General features: G+C 39.8%; 1 protein-coding gene across 3 annotated transcripts in view; it reads right to left on the bottom strand.

Annotated features, from left to right (window-relative positions):
• The window catches only part of LOC111582219 (cGMP-inhibited 3',5'-cyclic phosphodiesterase 3A-like), a 59,948-nt gene that overhangs the window by 13,771 nt on the left and 25,439 nt on the right, over positions 1–20,738 (bottom strand). For 2 of the 3 annotated variants that reach the window (XM_035957485.2, XM_035957486.2), the window contains 11 exons: positions 16,857–16,907; positions 8,858–9,103; positions 5,633–5,778; positions 5,442–5,557; positions 5,118–5,361; positions 4,785–4,861; positions 4,389–4,573; positions 3,779–3,916; positions 3,057–3,168; positions 1,779–1,886; positions 775–974 (listed from right to left, as the gene is read on the bottom strand). In XM_035957485.2, the coding sequence (XP_035813378.2) occupies positions 775–974; positions 1,779–1,886; positions 3,057–3,168; positions 3,779–3,916; positions 4,389–4,573; positions 4,785–4,861; positions 5,118–5,361; positions 5,442–5,557; positions 5,633–5,778; positions 8,858–9,103; positions 16,857–16,907 (1,623 nt within the window). The remainder of the gene's footprint in view (positions 1–774; positions 975–1,778; positions 1,887–3,056; positions 3,169–3,778; positions 3,917–4,388; positions 4,574–4,784; positions 4,862–5,117; positions 5,362–5,441; positions 5,558–5,632; positions 5,779–8,857; positions 9,104–16,856; positions 16,908–20,738) is intronic. The other variant, XM_023290791.3, reaches the window with a different exon arrangement.

Below are 20,738 nucleotides of genomic sequence, written 5' to 3'. Positions count from 1 at the left end.
GGCCAGCTCAATCCCTGGACATGAGCCCCACTGAAAATCTGTGGTGGATCATCAGAAGGTCTGTTTCAAAGCGTAAACCAAAGAATTTAAAAGAATTAAAAGTAGCAGTTCAAGAGGAATGGGACAATATTACCCCTCAGGAGTGTGAAAGGCTCGTGGGGAACATGCTAGCTAGGATTAGAGCTCTACTGCGTGCTAATGGCAGGACTACTAAATATCAATTTGATGATGTGATGGTTTATTTTTTGTTCAGTTTTGAACACATTCTCTTTTATGTGTTGACTTTGATACCAACAATGTTGAGAATTGACATATTGAAATTGTCAAGAATTTAGTTTTGTTAATTTTTCTTGTAAACAATGAACAAAAAAAAGTATAATTTGTATTTCTTTGTGTCTGTCTAATGCAGCCACGCCTTTTGAAACACACAAAAAGATTTTTCCATAAATACAATAATATTTGAGATTTTGTAAAATTTTAAGGGTGTCCAAAAACTTTTTTACACCACTGTATATCATAATCATTGGAGGAACTTAGTTGGACATACAGAAGCTTGAGCCGGACTCTGCTGGCTGGAAATTTATTAATGACCTTCCCCTATTTCTGAGCCTGGTGTTTGCTTGTGGGAAGTGCATGAAATCCCAGTTGGAGCTGCCCTTATTTGTAGTGAAACCTACAATAAATGCACCTCATTATCCATCAGCGCCACCTCTCTGTCCATCCAGCCCCTCCCCAGGTCTTCAGTGCCACTGAAGCATGGCTGGATTTGTTTACCTGTGGTGCACTGGTCGCTACTAGGAAAGCGTTGGTTCTTCCAGGGTGGTCATAGTCGTGCATGGCAGCAGCTACATACAGAGCCATGAGCTCCAGGCCTGGGATTAGACCAGCCAGGGAGCCGTAGCCTTCTTCCAGCGCAGAGTTCATCTTGGACAACAGGAAGCCTGTGGCACCAGGTGTAATACCATTTTCTGAGTCTGTAGGCAGAAAGAAAACACCATCAGTGACTCAGACCTGAAATGTTCCCTCTTTGTCACTTATTATAAAACACAGTGTGTTATTACACTGTATTTTTTAGGTAGAACTGGCAATTTCAGTTTTCACACACTGTTCAATATCTTGCCAGTGACAAACCGATATCAGCAACGGAGAGAATAAAAATAAATGCAGTAATGAAATATGAAGTACTACGACTGTTTGCTGTCACACTGTACTTGTGACTCCATTAAATATAAAGAGTCATAAGTACAGGTCACAAGGAGAGACGTTTACTGCAGTTGTAAACCCTGGTTCTGGGTCAGGACCCATAAGGAAGACTAAATGCATCCAGTAATTATTCAGCTATTTGTCCTGTGGTGGCAAGACAGTTCTATGTGCATAAATAATTTATTGTGTGCTTATGTCTCTGTTTGTCTATGCACTTTAACAATGGATGAATGCCTGATTGTCTATGATGCGACAGTGTGTGTATGTTCTCTGACTTGGCTTGTATTTGTTTTGAACGCTTCTTTCTGTGAATCTCTGACATTTTCTCCAAGAGTATGCTAAGAATAGACAGAAGCTGATGTTTCACCTACTTTAAGCATCTAAATTTGAGATCAAAACATGACAATAACATAAAAGTACATTGATAAGCACCGTCTTAAGCCATCAGAACGCTGCTGCTGAGTCTAAAGGAATGGAAACAAAATTAGAGATTTAAGTCACACTGCATACTAAGAAGAGGAAACAACCTGAAGGTTTGATTATAAGAAGCTACTGTAAGTATAAAGAGTCAGTACCAGTGTGTATTCCGTTCTCGGTCAGCAGGGTGGGCAGGCCTGGTACAGGCTGAGTGGTGAGGTACCAGACAGCATGTAGCACATCAGTGGCATGGATCCGGTTGTGATCTGGGGAGATTAAAATAAAAACGCTAACAGAAGTACAGGCAGAAAGACGACAGTAAATAAATCCAGATGAAGTAGTATGCAGTAAACAGTATGAATGTAATAATCATATCAGCTTGTGATGATAAGAACACAGAGTGACACTTATCAGGTATTTTCACAGTAATATCACACTGTTGGCTATGAAAGATGATATACCTGTAAAATATATGCGCACATTTTAAAAAATACATATTTAAATTCACTGTAGAGGCCATTTAATAAACATACAACTACTAAACAGTAAGTGTTGTCACTTTGGTCACATTCTTTCATTCACATTCCTTTAAGTAAGACAAAGATTTCAGATCCTATCAAAACATTTGAAGAGCAGCTTGACCAGCTCAGATAAATACTGCAAATAATTTGAGCTGCAAATTAACCACATACTATACATATTTCCTAGTTACGTCAGTGTAATGGAATTATTAGATGAAGTCTGAGGGCTGTCTAAAGAAGTCTTCCAACACAAAATTCCCAAACATCCAAAGCAGGCGATTCAGGCTATGAGGAAATAACGAGTATCTATTTGCTGGAAATGTGATTGGGAACCACCATGAAGTGTATTACAAATAGTGGTTGTAACACACTTTGGTCCTTCATACAAGATTTGAATCCAATAATGTAGAGATCTGTTCAAAATGGGGCAAATCACACATTTATTAGCTTTAAAAGTCCAAATGTATACTGTAATAAATGTTGAAGACTTTAAATGCAACATTTGTATTATTTCTATATCACTGCCTCTCTCTAAATGTCCTGATTTACCAATCATATTTGATTACCTCCATTATTTGGTAATATATAATTTTTATTGGGTCTAAAACTACATAAATGTCAAGGCAGGTAGAAAGACTGCCTTGACATTTTGACTTGTGTCAAAATGTGAAATTGTTTTAGATTTTTATTGCATTGTACGAGACTCAAACATTACATTAAAGCATAAGCTAATGCTGTATGTCAGCTCATAGTGTTAACATGTTTTCAGTCACTAATATTCCAGCTAATTGCACAGTAAACACATGCCACACACTTGCTGTGAAATGTTAAATTTATGAGCAATACATCCACCTTGTGGCAGCTAATGGTACTGTCGCATTTTATTTTCATAAGTATGTGGAACCTTCAACTCACAAGGGATGTCCCTGTATCCGTTTTCCAAAGCATGGAAGTAGTTCATGAACTCCTGTACAGGAATCCTGAAGGTCTCAAACAGACCCATATCCTTAAAGAGCCGATAAGAAACCTGGAAAGTAACACGAGGAAAACGTAATCAACGATGAAAATCATCTGTGCAGTCGTGCATAATAAGAAAACCCTCACTAAATCCATTTGTTTGATTTTAACACTTACCTATAGTGTTACTAATATACATGATTTGCAGTATTGTAATACAGTGATAATGTATCTGGGGATGTGAATCTCTTGCTGATTCTAAGAAAATTTTAGTTTTGTACATATTATCAGTTGTATCGTCTTTTGATCAGACTTATTTGTCATTTTTCACTGTTGTGACATTTACAAACATACAAATCGGCTTACATACTACAACCTGCTGTGCAAACACACAGTCTTTAAAAACTAGGTTATAGATTCCAAAAAAAATACTCCAAAATTGTAAGTATTGCATATGGGGTCATTCATTTTCTCATGTTGCTGTTGTTGCATAGTTCAGATACACATTCACACTTTCCACTACGTACAATGAGATCTAATGTCACTACCTCATTAAGCTGATAATTACACCGTTCAAAGGGACATTTCTGTCAATATGAGTTCCTGTTAACTGAATCAATATCGATATGTTTTGATAAAATCATACAGGTTGCACAGTTTCCTCATTAATCAGTGTTTACCTGGCTGAGGATGCAGCCTGTTTTGCCATGAGTCTTCTCCACAAGACTGAAAATGGGGAAGTTCCAGCTGATGAGCTGACTCATCAGAGGCTCCAGCGCTGGCGTTACAGGGGCCTCTGAGGCCAGGGTCGGCTTGTCCTGCCAGGGAACAGTAAAAGCATAAAGACAAGGTCAGGAAAAACACAGATAAATATTTCCAAGTACAGTAAAGTATCTTTCAGCATTTCAGAATTTGCTAAGCAAGAGCAAGCAAAGTATTATACTGCATTTAGGAGACAGATCTTCAAAAGTGCTTAATGTTTATCAAGCAGCTACCTAATGGAAGTAAATGAAGCTTAAAAAATTCTGCTTAATTGCTGAAATTCCTTTTTTGTGAACAGAAATGATCTTTCTTCTTTATTTACTGTTTACTGGGGCAATCTGAAGTACATTACTTGTCTGTGCAGATTCTCAGTCATCCAGGTCATTGTAAGTCTACTAGATTCAGTTAAAAAAAAAGCAAATGGCTTCTCTTATAGGTGCTTGAAGACGTTTCAGCTCCCATCCAGGAGGCTACTTCAGTTCATGACTTGTTTCCTTGATGTCAAATGAAGCCTATCTGATTGCCTACCTCTGGTGATGGCAGGAGTGGGTGGAGAACGATGCCATCTGTTGGAAACTCCCTCGCTTCAGGCAGCTTCTTGCCTCCCTCTCCCTCCTCTTCATTCTGTGCAAAGTCGCTGCTGTCACTGTGGTTGGTCTCATAGGTGCTGTCGTAGGTGCTGTCATAGTCTGATGAAGCTACTGCACGCTCATCTGGAAAAAACATTACACGTGTATTCGCAAAAGACTTTCTTTTGTTACATTTTCTGCACAGATGCTTCTATTACCAAACACTTTGGCCTCATTACTTTCTGGACTCTATGAATAAATCATTTTCTGTCCAAAAATCCCATTTTCCCACTTAACGTTGATGAATAAGCATAACTCTAAACAAAGGCAGAAAAGCTTGCAGGCTGTACTTTACCTGGATGCGGTATTCTGTCTCCTTTGTCAACAGATTCCACTCCGTGTGTTAGTCGACTGCCGAACGGCCTGCCACAGCTGCCAGAGAGCGAGCAGAGAAACACCAACACATTCAGAGGATAAGCACTGGTCCATCCTGATCATTCTCTTTCATCTAATAATTAACCCAGCTCCCTTCCTCTCAGCACGGACTAATGAAGTGACTAATTTCCTCTCATTCTCACACAAATGAACACTCATACATGAATCGTGAGTTTAAGTTTTCTATATTTAGATTTGCTCATTAGACTGGCGAGGAAAGACTTAATCTGCTGTGCGACCGCATGCGAGTTACCTGCCGCAGAGCGATGGAGGCCGCCAGTGAGTGGTGGTGGAGCTCGGGGCGCTCTGGCTGTGAGTTAAGGCTCTGTGATGGCTCTTGGGGGCCACAGAGGCAGGTACCCGCTCTGTTAGTGGCCCAGCCGGCTCAGGAAGCTGCACTGAACAAGTCTTTACTGTCGGGCTGGAGACAGGTGTGCCCTGGACGGGAGGAGACGGGCACGGAGAGCCCAGAGGTGATATGTTGGAGGGGGGGAAACCTGAAAAAGATGGTTTCAGATCTTAAACCACTCTCCTAAAACACTCAACTTATTGTCTCAGTAGGTATGCAAACACACACCTGGTCTTCCCAGTGGTTTGCTGTAGAGGTGGTTGGACGTGACGGAGGCAGCACAGGAGGCCGACATGGATCGACTCTTTGAGATGGTCATCATCACAGAGTTGCCCCACAATTCACTGGTTGAATTTAAGGAAACAGTCAGATAAAGAAATGACACTATCCCACATATATCTCTGAGTGAACCACATTACCTGTCTGGAGTGTGTTTGATGCTGGCTGAGCGGTCTCTACGCACAGGGCCCGGCTCAATGGTAGGCAGCCCCGTAGCTGAGGTGGTTGTGGTCCAAGTTGATGAAATTCTCCTCAGCAATCCTGGGGGCAGACTCCGCCTGAGACGCTGCAATACAAATATATACATTTAAACACTACAAAAGCTTCATGAAGAAGCTCCAACACAGTGCTAGGGCTTCGGAGACAATCTAAAAGCTAAGGATTTTGCAAAAGTAGTTGTAATAGATCTCACTGCAAATACAACCCTGCCTATATGTATATACAATATGATAGCTAGACATTCAAATTCACACACAGTTCACACTACACACAAGCGAGAGACAGAAAAGCGCTGCCAACAAAATGGAGCATCAATGTCACACTTGCTCTGTGAAGAAATATAGCTCTAATTTTAAGTTGAAACCAGAAGTTTCAGCCTCAGGAATATGTCTTAAAATGCAAAAAAGGACATATATTTCTGCAGAGCAACAGTTGTGCATATTTTCCTTCTATGTCAAAGAAGTAAAGACATCAAACTAGAGCCATATATGTGTCTCAAGCCTATTCCTGTTGTTTTCAAAGCATGCAGGAGACTGAATGTTAAGTAGAAAGTAGACATGCTTGATGATCTATCCAGTGTTGGAAATTCTGTTGTAAAGCCACGAGCTGTTAATTGTCAGCTTATATTTTCGTACTGCCGTTTTTTTGTTTTTTTTTCTGAAAGTCACACACAGACAAACAGTGAAATACAGAGGGCAGCAGAGGATCAGATTTCCTCCAAAAAAAACATCCACACATGCACTGGGGCTGCTCTGTGGTGCTTCTCTCCAACAGTGAGGGAAATCTAATCAAAGATCTCTAATAGAGTGCGAAAGAATGTCAGACGAGGAGGAGGAGAGTAAAACAGAGACAGGAGAAGGGCACAGTTTCTGAAAATAGCTTTACCTTTTGTGAGTTTCAGTACTGTGTTGTAGCGATCAACCGATACGAGTTCCCATTATTGGTAATCAAGAATGGCAGATAGCTGATATTTGGAACCGATATATACTAAATGTAATGGTATAACAGTATGTGATAGCAGGACCCTGTCATTCATAACTACTCTTCATTAATAATGGCGACTATAACTGAATATGTAAAATAGAAATAATGGTGAATAAATTAGGACGTTCTCCTCTGTCTGGGATCAACTGAGATTGATCAGTTTGTCTCCTACAGTTACATGTGCTGTTCTTCTCTATTTTCTTAATATTTTACTGTTCTATCACTTTCATTGCTCACTAAGGTCCAGATCTTAAAGAATTATTAATTATTGTTTTCCAGACTCTGTTTAAGGGTAATCTGTGGCTGCCTTCTAACTTAGCCGCTCCCTGTTTGCATAGCTTTAGCCACTGTGAGAGTAGCTAATATCCTGGTTTGTGCAGTCAACTTGTGTTTCGTGTTCAGTTTTTGTAGTCTATGCTTGAGAAACATTTCTGACATCAGAGTGACTACAGACAGAGAGTGGCTGCTGCATTGGCAAATTTAGTTCATCAATAATCAGTCATTAATTTACCAATACCAATATTCCAGAAAATGACAAATATCTGCCACAATAACAGGACAGGCCAATAATCGGTCTATCGCTACTGTGTGGTACTGCATGTTTCTGAAACATCCGCAACATATCGTTATCCAACAGTAATGTAGCTCATAAAAACAATGGGTGTGATGTTCACTTCATCTGTTTTATAGTACACTTATCTTATAATTCTAATCTTACGAGGTTGGGAGCTTTAGGAGTAATAAGAGATTAAATAAAGACAAATTTGTGCATAAACATTAGTACAATGTGAGGAAGCTGCAATAAACAAGACAAATACTCTGAACAAGAGTTAAACACAAAGAAAAGACAAGTAAAGGCCAAATTCCAACCATAACCACAAGCGAAAGTACAAATTGTACCAAGGCCTGCAACAAAAAAAAATGTAGTGTTTCAGGGTCCTGTCAAGCAAAGGCTAAACCTGAGAAAGAAATGGCCCTGAGTCACCAACATTACTGATTACCTTTATGTTGCTGCTATTTCTGTCCTTGGTTTACAGCCACACAGGTGAGCTGAATCACCAACTTTACCAGCAACCACATGCAGACTCACAAACCCCCAATGAGCTAAAAATGAGGAAGCATCTCATTGAGTTTTTCTACATGACTCGAGCGTTTGAGTGCACTCAGGCAGCGTTAAAGCTGCTAGTCACTTTCCTGGTAGGCTATCCTGCATTGCATCACACGCTTTATTTAGTTTCCTTGCCGCCTTAAGTGCCTGCATACATTTTGAAGCACTGGCCTTGTAAAACATTAAAAAGCCTGGTGGAAGCTTTTGCGTCATTGTTAGCTACATTAGAGGCCCACACTCTGCCGGCAGTGGGGGAGGAAATGGTAGAGGTGAGTGATGCATGCAGTGGGAGGCACACCTGGGCATCACCTGTGTACTACAACACACAGCTAAGCTAAATCTGACTCTGTGAGCACACGTATGGTGACACATCTGATTTCACTATTTCAGAAATAGTTTTCTTTACTAATTACAATATTTGCCTGTAGTTTTGTATCTTGAAATAAAAAGGGAACATGAGTTTATGACATAACTTGTTTTGGTTCACTACAGCACAATGCAAATTAATATAATTCCCATATTTAAACTTATGTATCCTTCCTACTACATGTCTAATTAAAAAAAGAGTTATTCATAGTATGCACACGGCAGTTTCAAGTATACAAGTTTATACTTGCTTCTTATTTGGAAACTCTTGGAACTCTTTGTGGCTCCACAACTCTGATAAATTGCATCAGTACTTTGTTGCATTGCAATAATTATTGAAAAGCACCCCCAAAATCTTTTTTTTCTTATTTCATCTAATCTTCATTTTGAACTTGTGACCTAAATGCCAGGGCCACACAAAGTATCCCCTTACAAAATATGTAAGGGGACACTTTGTGGGGCCCTGGCATTTAGGTTGAGAACCACTGCTGCAAATGACACAAGTGCCGATTTTCCTATTCATGCTAATCAGCTCCATACAACAGACCACTACTGTGGCCATTCAGTGCTAAATTCATATGAGCTGCTGAGTAAACATCCAGTTTACATGCAAACAACTTCTAATTTTTTTTGCAAACACAAGAAACACAAGAATGAGCAAGAATTCTTCAGAAAGTCGAACATTAACCTTTGGAATGGCCAATCTTTCCACTTTTTCCGGCCCGTCCTCAGAGTCCGAGCAGGTGTGTGGGTCTGCTGGGATGCGAGGTCGGTGCAGTGGCTGGAGGCTGATCTGGGTGCTGAGGAGATTGCTGACAGCCTTCAGAGAGCTGCAGGTGTTCGGGGGCAGTGATGGATCTGCCAGCAGGTCTGAGATCAAACCATGGGCTTCACCCATCACTGCGATGTCCACCACCACACTGGTGCCTGAAGACTGGAAGACGAAGCGAGAGAGGACAAGTACAGGAAATGAGACAATCATTCTTTGTTCATGTTTTCTGTTGTAATACAGCGGTGATGCTATGAACAGATGTCAAACCACACTGTCGCACTGCCTCTTTATCTCTACACCTGAGTGAGAGAGAAACAGAATATGTTTGTCTGTGTACTGGAGGCAGAACAACAGCACATCTACTGTTTGTGAGCGTTTTGTGAGCATATCTGTCTTCATATTAAATTACACATTTTACAGTCCCAGAAGGAACAATGACAGCAAGTTAGTATGGAAAAATGACAGGATTAAACATATCAGTCATGAAACAGCATTAATAGACACCCAACAACATTCATACACACCTTCCCAACCCCCTCCGGCCTAAATTTAGCTGTTAGCAATTCAACATAGTGACTGATAAGCCCAAAGGCTCATCTCTTTCAAAGGCCAACCATGTGTGGTTTCAGTAATGGATTCCACTGTTAATGTCAACATGTGCTAATCAGCTTCTCTTTAGCTTATATCAATTTCCTCACAGTACCCACATGCATACACACAAGCCTGTTTATACATGTACAGCATACGCAATGCATGCAGAATTTAGCATTTCTTGAATGCAAAGTTAATCCATAAAACGAGCGAGAACGAAGCTAAAGACTCGGTTTATACAAGAGACAAGAAGGAGTTGACAGTAAAATATGGGCACAGTTTACAAATCTTGCAACAATGCAGACACTTCAATATAATTACCATTTAAGAATTGCATAGTATATTTCTACTGACTGATTCTCATCCGGGCTGCACAGTGGTGTAGTGGTTAGCACTTTCGCCTTGCAGCGAGAAGATCCCTGGTTCGCGTCCCGGCTTTCCCGGGATCTTTCTGCATGGAGTTTGCATGTTCTCCCTGTGCATGCGTGGGTTTTCTCCGGGTACTCCGGCTTCCTCCCACAGTCCAAAAATATGCTGAGGTTAATTGATTACTCTAAATTGCCCGTAGGTGTGAATGTGAGAGTGATTGTTTTTCTCTGTACTGGCGACCTGTCTAGGGTGTCCCCTGCCTTCGCCCGAGTCAGCTGGGATAGACTCCAGCCCCCCCCCCGCAACCCTAGTGAGGATTAAGCGGTGTATAGATAATGGATGGATGGATGATTCTCATCCTAATTATCATATCTGATATTGAGGGTTTTTTCAATTTTGGGAATTGTCAAGTTTTAAACAATTTCCAATAGAATACATTATTTATAAATGCACTACTTTGGGTCAGATGGAGCTACCTTCCTTTATCTGTAGTTCCCACATTTTGGTCTGCAATAACCCCCCCACAGCACTCTCTGGTAGGTTAGACATCATGAGTAACAGTCCATCAAAACTGAAGAATAAATGTTAAAAAATTTTCTTTTAATTATATGTATGGAAAACACAAATAAACTAAAATGTTTTGAGAGTTTGTGTTATACAAAATTTTAACACCAGAAAATTACTAGAAGCGACTGGAAGAAAAATCAAAAGTTTAACTAATTCAAACACTTAATAATAATAATAATAATAATAATAATAATAATAATAATAATAATAATAATAATAATAATAATAATAATAATAATAAATTTTATTTATAAAGCGCTTTTCCAAAAACTCAAAGACTCAAACACTTGAACACTGTGAGTTTCTCAGTTTTGATTAGCAACACCAACTGGAGCAGTTCATTATGAGCTGTTAATGTATGCTGGATATTGTTAGCTTGTTGATATTAGTGCTGCTGTAACATTCAAGTCCTGGTAACAATATAGAAACAATATATATTTGATTTTGATTTTATTTAATTTTTTGGAGGAATAAACATGTTTTTTTTCTACAAACCCCCTTTTCTTTTAAGAAAAGAACAAAAAAACACAAATTCAAATGCTTCTATGTTATCACAATGCAAGGCTCAATAAAACGGTGTTGAATTTTGATTTAAACCAGGATTATCTGTTCAAAGACTAAGTATTTAGTACCTGGAAATGTTGTTGTTGATGCCCATAAAGTATTGCGTATTTTTATCTTGGACTTGAAGCACAGAGACCTATATGTTCTCCCACATTTCTGCCTGAACCTTGAGCATGATCATGACAGTAGTGACATTTAATGTCCAGCCCTACTATATGTAACATTCCTAACAAAAAGTGCATCGGCTCCTCAAAGTTCAGGTCTTGTTCCTTTCCTTTCTCTGTTCCGATTTCTGAGACGAATGCGACTACTGAAAATATGGGAGGAACACATTTAGGAATCGTGGAATTCCTCAGATTTGGTCGATGATTAACTATTACAAAGGTTGGGTATGTTGCAATTAAAGTATGAAACTGCTGTTTTTGGTATTGATAAGGTAACGAAGAAAACGTAATTATCACATTCAGGTCATCATTAGTGGAATATCAATATATCTTTGAGCCAATCTCTGCTGATAACATCAGTACTCTTATGTATCTGAGCAAAAGCACAAAATAAGATGCTTTAAATGTCAGATTAAACAAAAGACTAATAAGAAACGCCATTCATTCATCAATTCCGAAATGGAACAAAAAACAAGCTTATCAAATAGCAGATGATTATTAGAGTGGCTGAATCAAATCAGGATGTTTCCACCCTCCCACTCCTGCTCTCCTCCTGCATCTTTCTCCTCCCCACTGTGCCAGCACATGAAGCAAATGAGCTCACATGATAACTCCATCCATAAGCCTCTCCTCTCCCATCTGGCTGCCCCCTGAGGCTGCAAGGCTTCATGAGTGGCAGCAGCCTCTGCGTTTGCCTCTTTGCTTGTATCTGTGCCAAACTTTTTCCACTTTGGTTGCAATTTCAGTCAGTGTCACCTGAACCTGGAAACTGCCTGCTTGCACATTTGTACTTATTCTACTCAATTTGGGTGCTCAGGTAACTCGTGTTTCTTTTCTTTCGCTCACATCCATGTATTTGTTTGTATTAGAGTTTGCCATTGGCTAGAAAAAAAGATGAAGATAAGGTTGCGGAGAAAACATGGAACATAAAAGGTGACAGCAGCGGAGCCCCTCCTCTGTATTCAAACAATGATTCTCATAATTTACTTCTTTAAACAGACTGTATTACCTCTTCAAACATGTCAGGGCTCAAGGCTATGATGTGATGAGTAAAACGCATCAAGCACATAGGAAGATAGTTTCCTGGAAGAGCGTGTGTGTGTGTGTCTGTGTGTATGTGTGCGTGCGTGGATGAGTGTGCATGTGTCACCTCAACCTGAACAAAACCCATTAGACCACTCCAGAGCTTTATGACATCCTGCTATTGTGACATTCACCTATTACCTGGCAGTAATGGACTCCGTTCAGCTAATGTCAGGGAGCGAGTGAGATAGTAGGAGCATGAATTTGTGTGTTTATAGACACCCAGACACACGCACATATACACACACATGCACATATACACACACACGCACGTATACACACACACACGCACACACACACACACACACACACACACACACACACATACACACACACACACACACACACACACACGGGGATGCTGGTGTTGCAGCTGTTTCATGGCACTTTTCTCTGTTATTCTCTGAACTATAACATTTTTACTGCAGAGTTTTAAAACACAAAGTAGCACGTATTTGCAAATGCATTCAGTGCAGGAGGATTTGAGCTGATTGAGTGCTACAGAGCGCTACTCTGGTGGAGACACAGTAGAGAGGCAAGGCGAGGGAGAAGGTTATTGATTCCTCCCAGCATAAAGGCCCACAGGATACAGCAGGGGCAGCGATGGTCAATGAGTAAATGAACAGTGGACACACGCAAATGTGTACACACACACACACACACACACACACACACACACACACACACACACACACACACACACACACACACACACACACACACACACACACACACACACACACACACATACAGGCATGCATGTACCAGAACTGCCCCTTGGGATCAGTCTGTCAGGCTTTCAGGGTAATACAGTACACGCTGCACACAGAAAGATGGGTCGTAATCCCTCAGCAATTGCAGCGCACTGTAACGGAAGACAGTTTTAAACACTGGCCTCTGATGATACACACAGATAAATAAAATAAGATCTGTGTATGTTAAAGCTCTAAGAATAGAAACGCTGACTTAAATAACTTGTCGAGGTAGATAGTAGAAGGTGTCCATTTACAGCGGAGTAGGGTTTGGCATTCAAACTAACGCACAGAGGGTGGTAAAATAATAGCCAACACAATATTTTTGTCATTGTTGCCATACAGTTGAGTCAGTCTGTATAGGATTGCACTAAATTCTTATTTAACGGCTAAGGAGCTAGCAATGAACCAGATCTTACACCACTGGAAAACCCACTGGTAGTTATCGATATTTTCATTCTATAAGCAGATATGAAGTAGTCTTGTAGTAGTCTCGTGCATGAAACCTACCTACATAAGTCCACACATGCACAAAATGCAATAATCCTGAATTTGCATATGCTATTATGATGTAAATGTACATTAACACCAAGTTAATTACTGACACTCGGCCTGAACAATAATATCACTGACAATCCCCCCTCCCCCCCCGAACTTACTCTCAATTATTTCTCTCCAGTTTCCCATATCTGCCATTTCCCACTTTCTCAGTTTTCCCTTTTCCACCCCTCATCCCTCCAGCCCTCTCCTGAGAGATGGTTAGGAAATATGTAGGCAGATCAGGCATAAAGGCAGATGGTGAGAGCAGAGAGGGAGATAAAGAGAAAAAGAGTGATGGAGAGAAAGAGGGAGGGAAAGAGACTGACAGACGCATAGAAAGAAAGGAGCTGAGTCCACAGGCAGGCCGTGTCCAGTCAAGTGAAAAAGAGAACAGCTCACTCTAGCAGACCAGCTGAGCTCCTCCACAGTCCCATCCACAATAACTGTAAATACAGCACTACAGTGGAGAGATGCCCAATGTTTTTGTACTACTAAATCAATAGTACAGAAAACTGTGAAATATGTAGAAAGCCTTTATGCTTCTCTGAGCTTTAAGAATTAATTCTCAAGCAGTAGTAGCCAAGAAAATATGCCAGGGGCCAAGTTCATGTTCTGGATACAAGAGGACAATTACAGAATTGCAAACAGTTGCAGGATTGCAGAGCTGGAACACCGCACAGCTACGAGGCTATTAATCCTTTAAAAATGTATCTATTGATTTGTTAATAATGGCGAGCAAAGTGTGTATTTTGGAATGGGCACAGGCCAACTGAGAGGTCTGGATTACTAAACACCTACATCTGTTACTGATAGTTTCAGTTTGCAATATATGTACCTTTATCTCATATTCACTCTGAACAAAACTGACACAAAATCAATAGACATCGATTAGTGGAGTCAAAGATAAAAAAAAAAAAAAAAAAAGCATGCAATCACAAATATATATATTGAAGGCACAGATAACACACCTGCACTTACAAGACATGTTACTCAACAAACGGTGCCCACAGAAGAACAATAGTTTCACTGAATCTCTCAGCAGTGGCTTCGCTCTCCTGCTTACGAACACCATTCTCTCACACGCGTAACTGACCTAAAAACTAGGCTGTATCAAGAATCTTAATTTAGACATTGCTTCAAGTTGTCCTATTTAAACCATCTCATCATGACTGATTAAATGGCATGCACACGTGCACACAACTCACACACACACAGCGCATGTACATATACATGTAGCACACACATACAGCACACACCCAGGCTGAATTAAACCAGTACCTGTTTAGGAAGACGTGCATTGTCCTGATGCTGTCCCATGGTACTAGCTGAGTGCCTCCTCTGCATCATTTGTGTTCAGATTGAACACAGTCTTGATATCACTATCTAGACTGCTGTAGATATGAACAGCTTTAAGCCCGATTTTTCTTCCTTTAACCCAAACGTCACAAGTAAGGGTCTCAATCCAGAGCAGCTGACATTTCAACAGTGCAGCCCTCAAACGCTTCCTGAGCCTCTCCTCTCATCTCCTCTGCTCTCCTCTGCTCTACTGCTTCATGAACCTCCCTCTGTCCTCTCACCCGCCCCTACCTCTCTGCATCTGCCAACTGCCAAGTCAGTGGCGGTTCAGGGATGGGAAGACCTGCAGCACATAGAAATCAGTTGTATTGAAAATACCTGGTTGCTAGGATACATTGGGACAAAGATCAAAGTGACTCGTCTATGAACCATAAAATAGTTGTTCGGGGCTCAGTTGGCCACAGTCACACTACGCCTACTACTTGTCAAGTGTTTCCTGTGATAGCAGGTGATGCATAACAACCAAGCAGTGAGTAACGTGTATTATCAGAAATGCAATTCTACATCAGGAAACTGGGGGATGTATTGATTCATAAAAAGTCCATTGAGATGGTAGGTTTGCTGTTGGCTACAGCTGGAGTTACATGTAAAGTGTGGAAAAAAAACAGGGACAACTTAATAGTTAAATAGAAAACGTTATTAATGAGTATGACACAAAAACAGTCTTGTTTTTTGAAAAGATCATGCTGACTAGAAGCCTTTTATCCCAAAATATACATGAATGAACTTGGACTTTTGTTATTTTTCCTCTTGTGGATGACTAAAGACATGTACAGACTTCACATTGCATGACTGTATCAATTAAATTATTTTGTTCTGCCCAAATTAGTGGTACAGGTAATGTCTGACCTGTTGAGGAAACATCTTTGTTTCAGCATGTCAATAACTATTCATCCACCCTGTAGGAAAAGGGAATCACCCATTTTTCTTTGCTGCAACCCTAACTCACAGAAACTGCATTCTTATGCAGCTAAACTGAATTGTGCATTCTGTTTGGTGAGGTTTAGTCACCAAAGGGCTTAGGAAAATACTGTGTTTTGTGTTAAAATGTACATTTTTACTATGTTACCTACAAGTTAAAGCCTGGCTAGTTTTAAGAGCCCAAACAATACTTGGTTAGGTTTAAGAAAATGTCTGTGTTAAAATTGAGCCAAAATGTAGAACTCATAATAGTTGTATAGAAACATAATATTTAGAAGTCATGTCTGTTTGTTCTCCATCAAACATTTCTAAGACATTGTTTTACTGTATTAAGCCTCCCTATCCTGAATCTTTCCAAACTTTCCAGCATAAAAGCATTCTTCTATATTTCTCATGAGCGATGACTTCATATCCCTCAGGAAGTTCCACCTGAATGTTGTTAAGCCACTGAGCTGGCTAATGTGATATATTAAGCAATATGTTGATATTAACACTAAATGAGTTGGCTCCCCGGTTAAATAAAAGAGTTACTAGTACTGCTGATCACTGAAAATCACCACTCGACTTTGCTGCTCTGTGCAGATTTCAGTGGCTCTAAGTTCATTGTTTATTTATTTGGATCAGATTAAGCCAAGAACAACAAAATGCAGGGTTTTTTTGTTAGTTTTTTTTCATAAAACCTTAAGCAGCCACTAGTAACACAAAAGCAACATAAAAGCTAGTCTGACCAGCAATATGTCACAGGAACTACAGAACTTGTGAAGTCAAACTATGACTGGAAACTTGAAATATGTTCATTGCTTGAATGTCAGCTTGAACAGTTAGCAGAGTAGCAGGAACCATCACTCTAGTAAATATAAAGCTAATGAGTCTAAAGATGAGCAAATACACATAAAAATCTACTTTTAGGCTATTTAGGTGTTCAGCCAACCTTCAAATTAAAAGAGAAAAATGATGCCAAAGACACACACACATCCCTCCTCGCCTTCCCCTCTGGGCGGCACTGACCTGGGATCTGCTCAGAACTCTCTTGTAGTCCCAGTCTGGTTGGCCCATAATCTGCAGATAGAAGCACACAAACAGACGCTACTGTCAGAGACCTGTCCACTGCATGACGCTACACAGAGCTATCTGTAGCACAGAACATCTTCTACGGACCCTCCTTTACTTCACCCCTCCTCCATCACTCTCTCCATCAAGCCATCTAAAAATAAAACAAGAGCAGGCACTGCTGATGAGGAATAAGAAAAGGACACATCACCCTTAATGCTGGAGGGCTGATCTACATACGCCACTCCTCACCCCTCACCCACCACCACTCTGTGTCTCTGCCCTCTCTGCCATGAGTCTTCATCTTTACTCTGTAAGAGAATAGTGCTATTCAATTTCACACTCAAGTTTTTGAGTGTTTTCCCCAAAAATTTAAAGTTTTTAGATTTCCAGAAGGACTCCTTTCAGAGACTCAGGCTAAGCGCTTCCTCATGATCCCAGTCTCTGGAGTAAACAAACACAATACAACACAAAGTTGAAATTGATGATCAATGACCAGCAAGGGCATACAATACAAGAGAGGCCAATTAAAGCTGCAGTAGATGACTGCTGGCCCCAAATGGCAGCAAGAGGTAACTGTTTGAATCTTCAAGACAGAATAGAAATCATGCAATGTGACACGAGTGCTGTAAATTGTACTCCTCTGACCTACATTACATGTGGCTAACAGCTGGTGTAGTGATGAAGAAGACATAAAAATTCCAGGACAAGCTCAGAGCAGAAGTTTTGCATTTACTATTATAATTCTACCTCCTGTAGAGACAGATTTCCACTTGTAATTGCACTAAACAGCGTTTGTATGGTAGGTTGAAAGCTCACTTAAGTTCAGCTTCTCTGTTGCATCTCCACTGTGTGAATAAGATAAATGAAGGTAGTTTACTTTTGCATGAAAAATTCTGTCCAGCGCAAATTGAAACTGCACGGCATTAAAATAATTTAAACTTAAAGGGCCTGTGACTATGTCAATGTACTGTCACTAGATTTATAACTGCAAGAAAATATCCAATAAAAGTAGGTCTTGATCTTTTTGTGGTGTGTAAGTGAGGATGACTGAACTCAAAGGATTTCTGCAACATAGTGAGTTCATCTGAATACAAACAATGGTATATACTTTACATATATATTATGATTTAAAAGAGAAAGAATCTTGAGATAGTTCCTGATATTTATTTATATATTGGAACTGTGTGCTTACAGCATGCAACCTGCCAAAATCATTTTAGCAAGATTACATGAACAAAATATATAATATCAATAATTATTCTTGGGAAAATAGCTGCAACATTTAATTGTGGTTGTAGGAAAATTTCCTTGTTTTAGTTGCAGGTACAGTGTTTAAATGTGACTTTGCTGTCTCTTCTGTTAAACCCATCAGTTTGCTGAATGTTTCTTATGCAAAAAATTGGTAATTTTAATAATCTATATGACTCTCATTAACAATAATTATTATTATTACTATAACTGGTCCCAGGCCAGTGTGTCTATGCACATGTGTGTCTCGAGTGTGTGTCTGTGCAGCATCCAGGCTGTTGTGTTTTGTAGTCTGACGCCATAAAATGTGATGACCTGGAAGTGCAACTGTCATCCACTGGAGATGACTTTGCGTCTTGAATGGCAGATGAGATAATCTGCCTAATACAGTAGATTTGTGTTTTATGTACGGCCTCAAGGATAGGAGGGAGGCGGTTGGGAAAATGAAAAAAAAATAGAATGCTGAATCACTCTTCACTTTTTTATCATGGAGAATCCCGAGTCTTTTTTGTTGATACTCTTTACTTAAGAGACGCTATATTAAACTAACGATGCCATTACAGCACAGCACCATAGCAGAAATTAAACTTGAGAAAACCAAATGAGTCCCCGTTCTCTCAATCCCAAACATTTCAGCTTCCATCATTTACCCGAGCCATTAAATCCTCCTCTGTGCTCTGCTGTCCCCTGACAGCCTCCATTACAGCTCAAATACACTTCTGTTGTCAAGTCTGTAAGAGGCTGGGAAATCACGGTGGACTAATGTGCTTCTGAGCCACATAATCTTTGACAACTCCATCATTCAGTCTTAATTAGACTGACACTAATTTCACTCATACAAACTGTGCAACAAAAAAAGTCAACATCTTGTGCAAAGTAGAGATGGTTCAGCTGCACACACACCACAGTGTCAAAGTACTGTGATGGCCAACACCATGCAATGACACGCTGCACACTGCAGGGGGAGCTCTTTTTGCTGACTTGAACCCTGCTAGTAAGAGGGGTGTTTTTCAGGTATATTCAGGATTTAGATGCATTCACAGGGACAAGTCTCCCTTATGTGGTAATACATTTACCAAGAACACGTAAAACTGAAATTAAACACGTGGTTGTACAGTTATTGTACAGAATATCTTTGAGTTGTGAACTTAAATGACTCAAATTCTCTCAGAATTTAGAAATTAATGCACAAAAAATGGAAAGTGTCCAAACACTGTTCACTTAACAGACAAATCTTTCAGGTTCCAAGTAGACAATCACATCCCAGTATGGACTGGACAGACAACAGGACTATAGCCTTGACAACAGTTGACCACAATACAAAAAGAGACAAAACAACTCTTTTTATCTAAAGTTTTGGCCACAACTAAAGGCTATCTGGAACTTACAAAAACTAGACAAGCAGAATTTGAAGACTTTCTCCACCTTGCACAGAATTTTTGTCTTTGTTGCTCAGGAAGGAACATACACCTTAAGACTGAAAACATATGCGGCACTACACAGGAAATAACCATTCATTAACGTGAAAGTTCTTGAACCAAAACAAATTACTTGTAGTGCAATTTGCACTACAGAGGAATAAAGAAAAGCAAAATGCAGATGTTGGCAGACACAAACAATATGAGAAGACAACTAGCAGCATCTAGATCTGGACTTATGATGCTATCACGTCACACAACATATGATTTTATCTGCCGCCTTTTAAGACTCAGTCTGGAACAGACTCACATCAACTTGATTCGATTTAAATCATATTCACAATATGCTCAATGGTTACCATGTGTGTGTCTGTTCTTAGTGCCTTTAGGTTCATATGACTTTAGTGTATTTGTATATAATCATAAAACGTGGAAAAACACTATACCTAGTGGTCATACTACAAACCAAAGAATAACTGCTGGTCAGTTACAAATCATAGCTAAATCTGAGAAGGACATTTCCCAATTAGGAAACACTACAAGAGACACCGTAGTTTACCAGGTCTATTATTAATGAGTTGTGTTAATCCTAACTGCTCCTGAATGAAATCTAGTGCTGCATGTCCTTCATCAACCTCATTATTTGTACAAGACAAATATAATTCAAAATCACAATCATGCAGCTTTTGAGATGTTGTGACCCAATTCTTTGGAAAAAAAAGTCCCTGAAAGCTAATAGGAGAGATTTCTTCACCAACTCCATAGGCCTACAGAGAACATCTTTGTTTTGCATTGTAAAAATTACTACTTTAGTCCACCACAGATACAACATGGAAACACAAACTATGACATCCTTGTTTTCCTAGTGCTTTAAGTAGAACTGACTTCAGCAGCATGAAACCGACTGGGATTGTCAACAGGTGTTTTAGATCGTCTTCTGAAATGCATTATGTGGCTGTCTTTAATGGGACAGATGAGGTACTTAAGAATACTTACAGGATTACTTACAGTAGTTAAACCACCTGTTTGGAGAAGCAGACAGGATACATCTATATCATTTAAAGTCTGTATTTAGAATATTTTCACCACTTTACTTTGTCATCAGACAGGCTTTTCTGATGGGCAACTGAAGCATTTATATCACTGTCTTCAAAGTTGACAAAAAAAAGTG

This window comes from Amphiprion ocellaris, chromosome 7, assembly GCF_022539595.1.
Source record: "Amphiprion ocellaris isolate individual 3 ecotype Okinawa chromosome 7, ASM2253959v1, whole genome shotgun sequence".
NCBI lineage: Eukaryota > Metazoa > Chordata > Actinopteri > Pomacentridae > Amphiprion > Amphiprion ocellaris.
The sequence above is the reverse complement of the archived record's forward strand: the minus strand, read 5'-3'. Positions and strand labels throughout refer to the sequence as shown.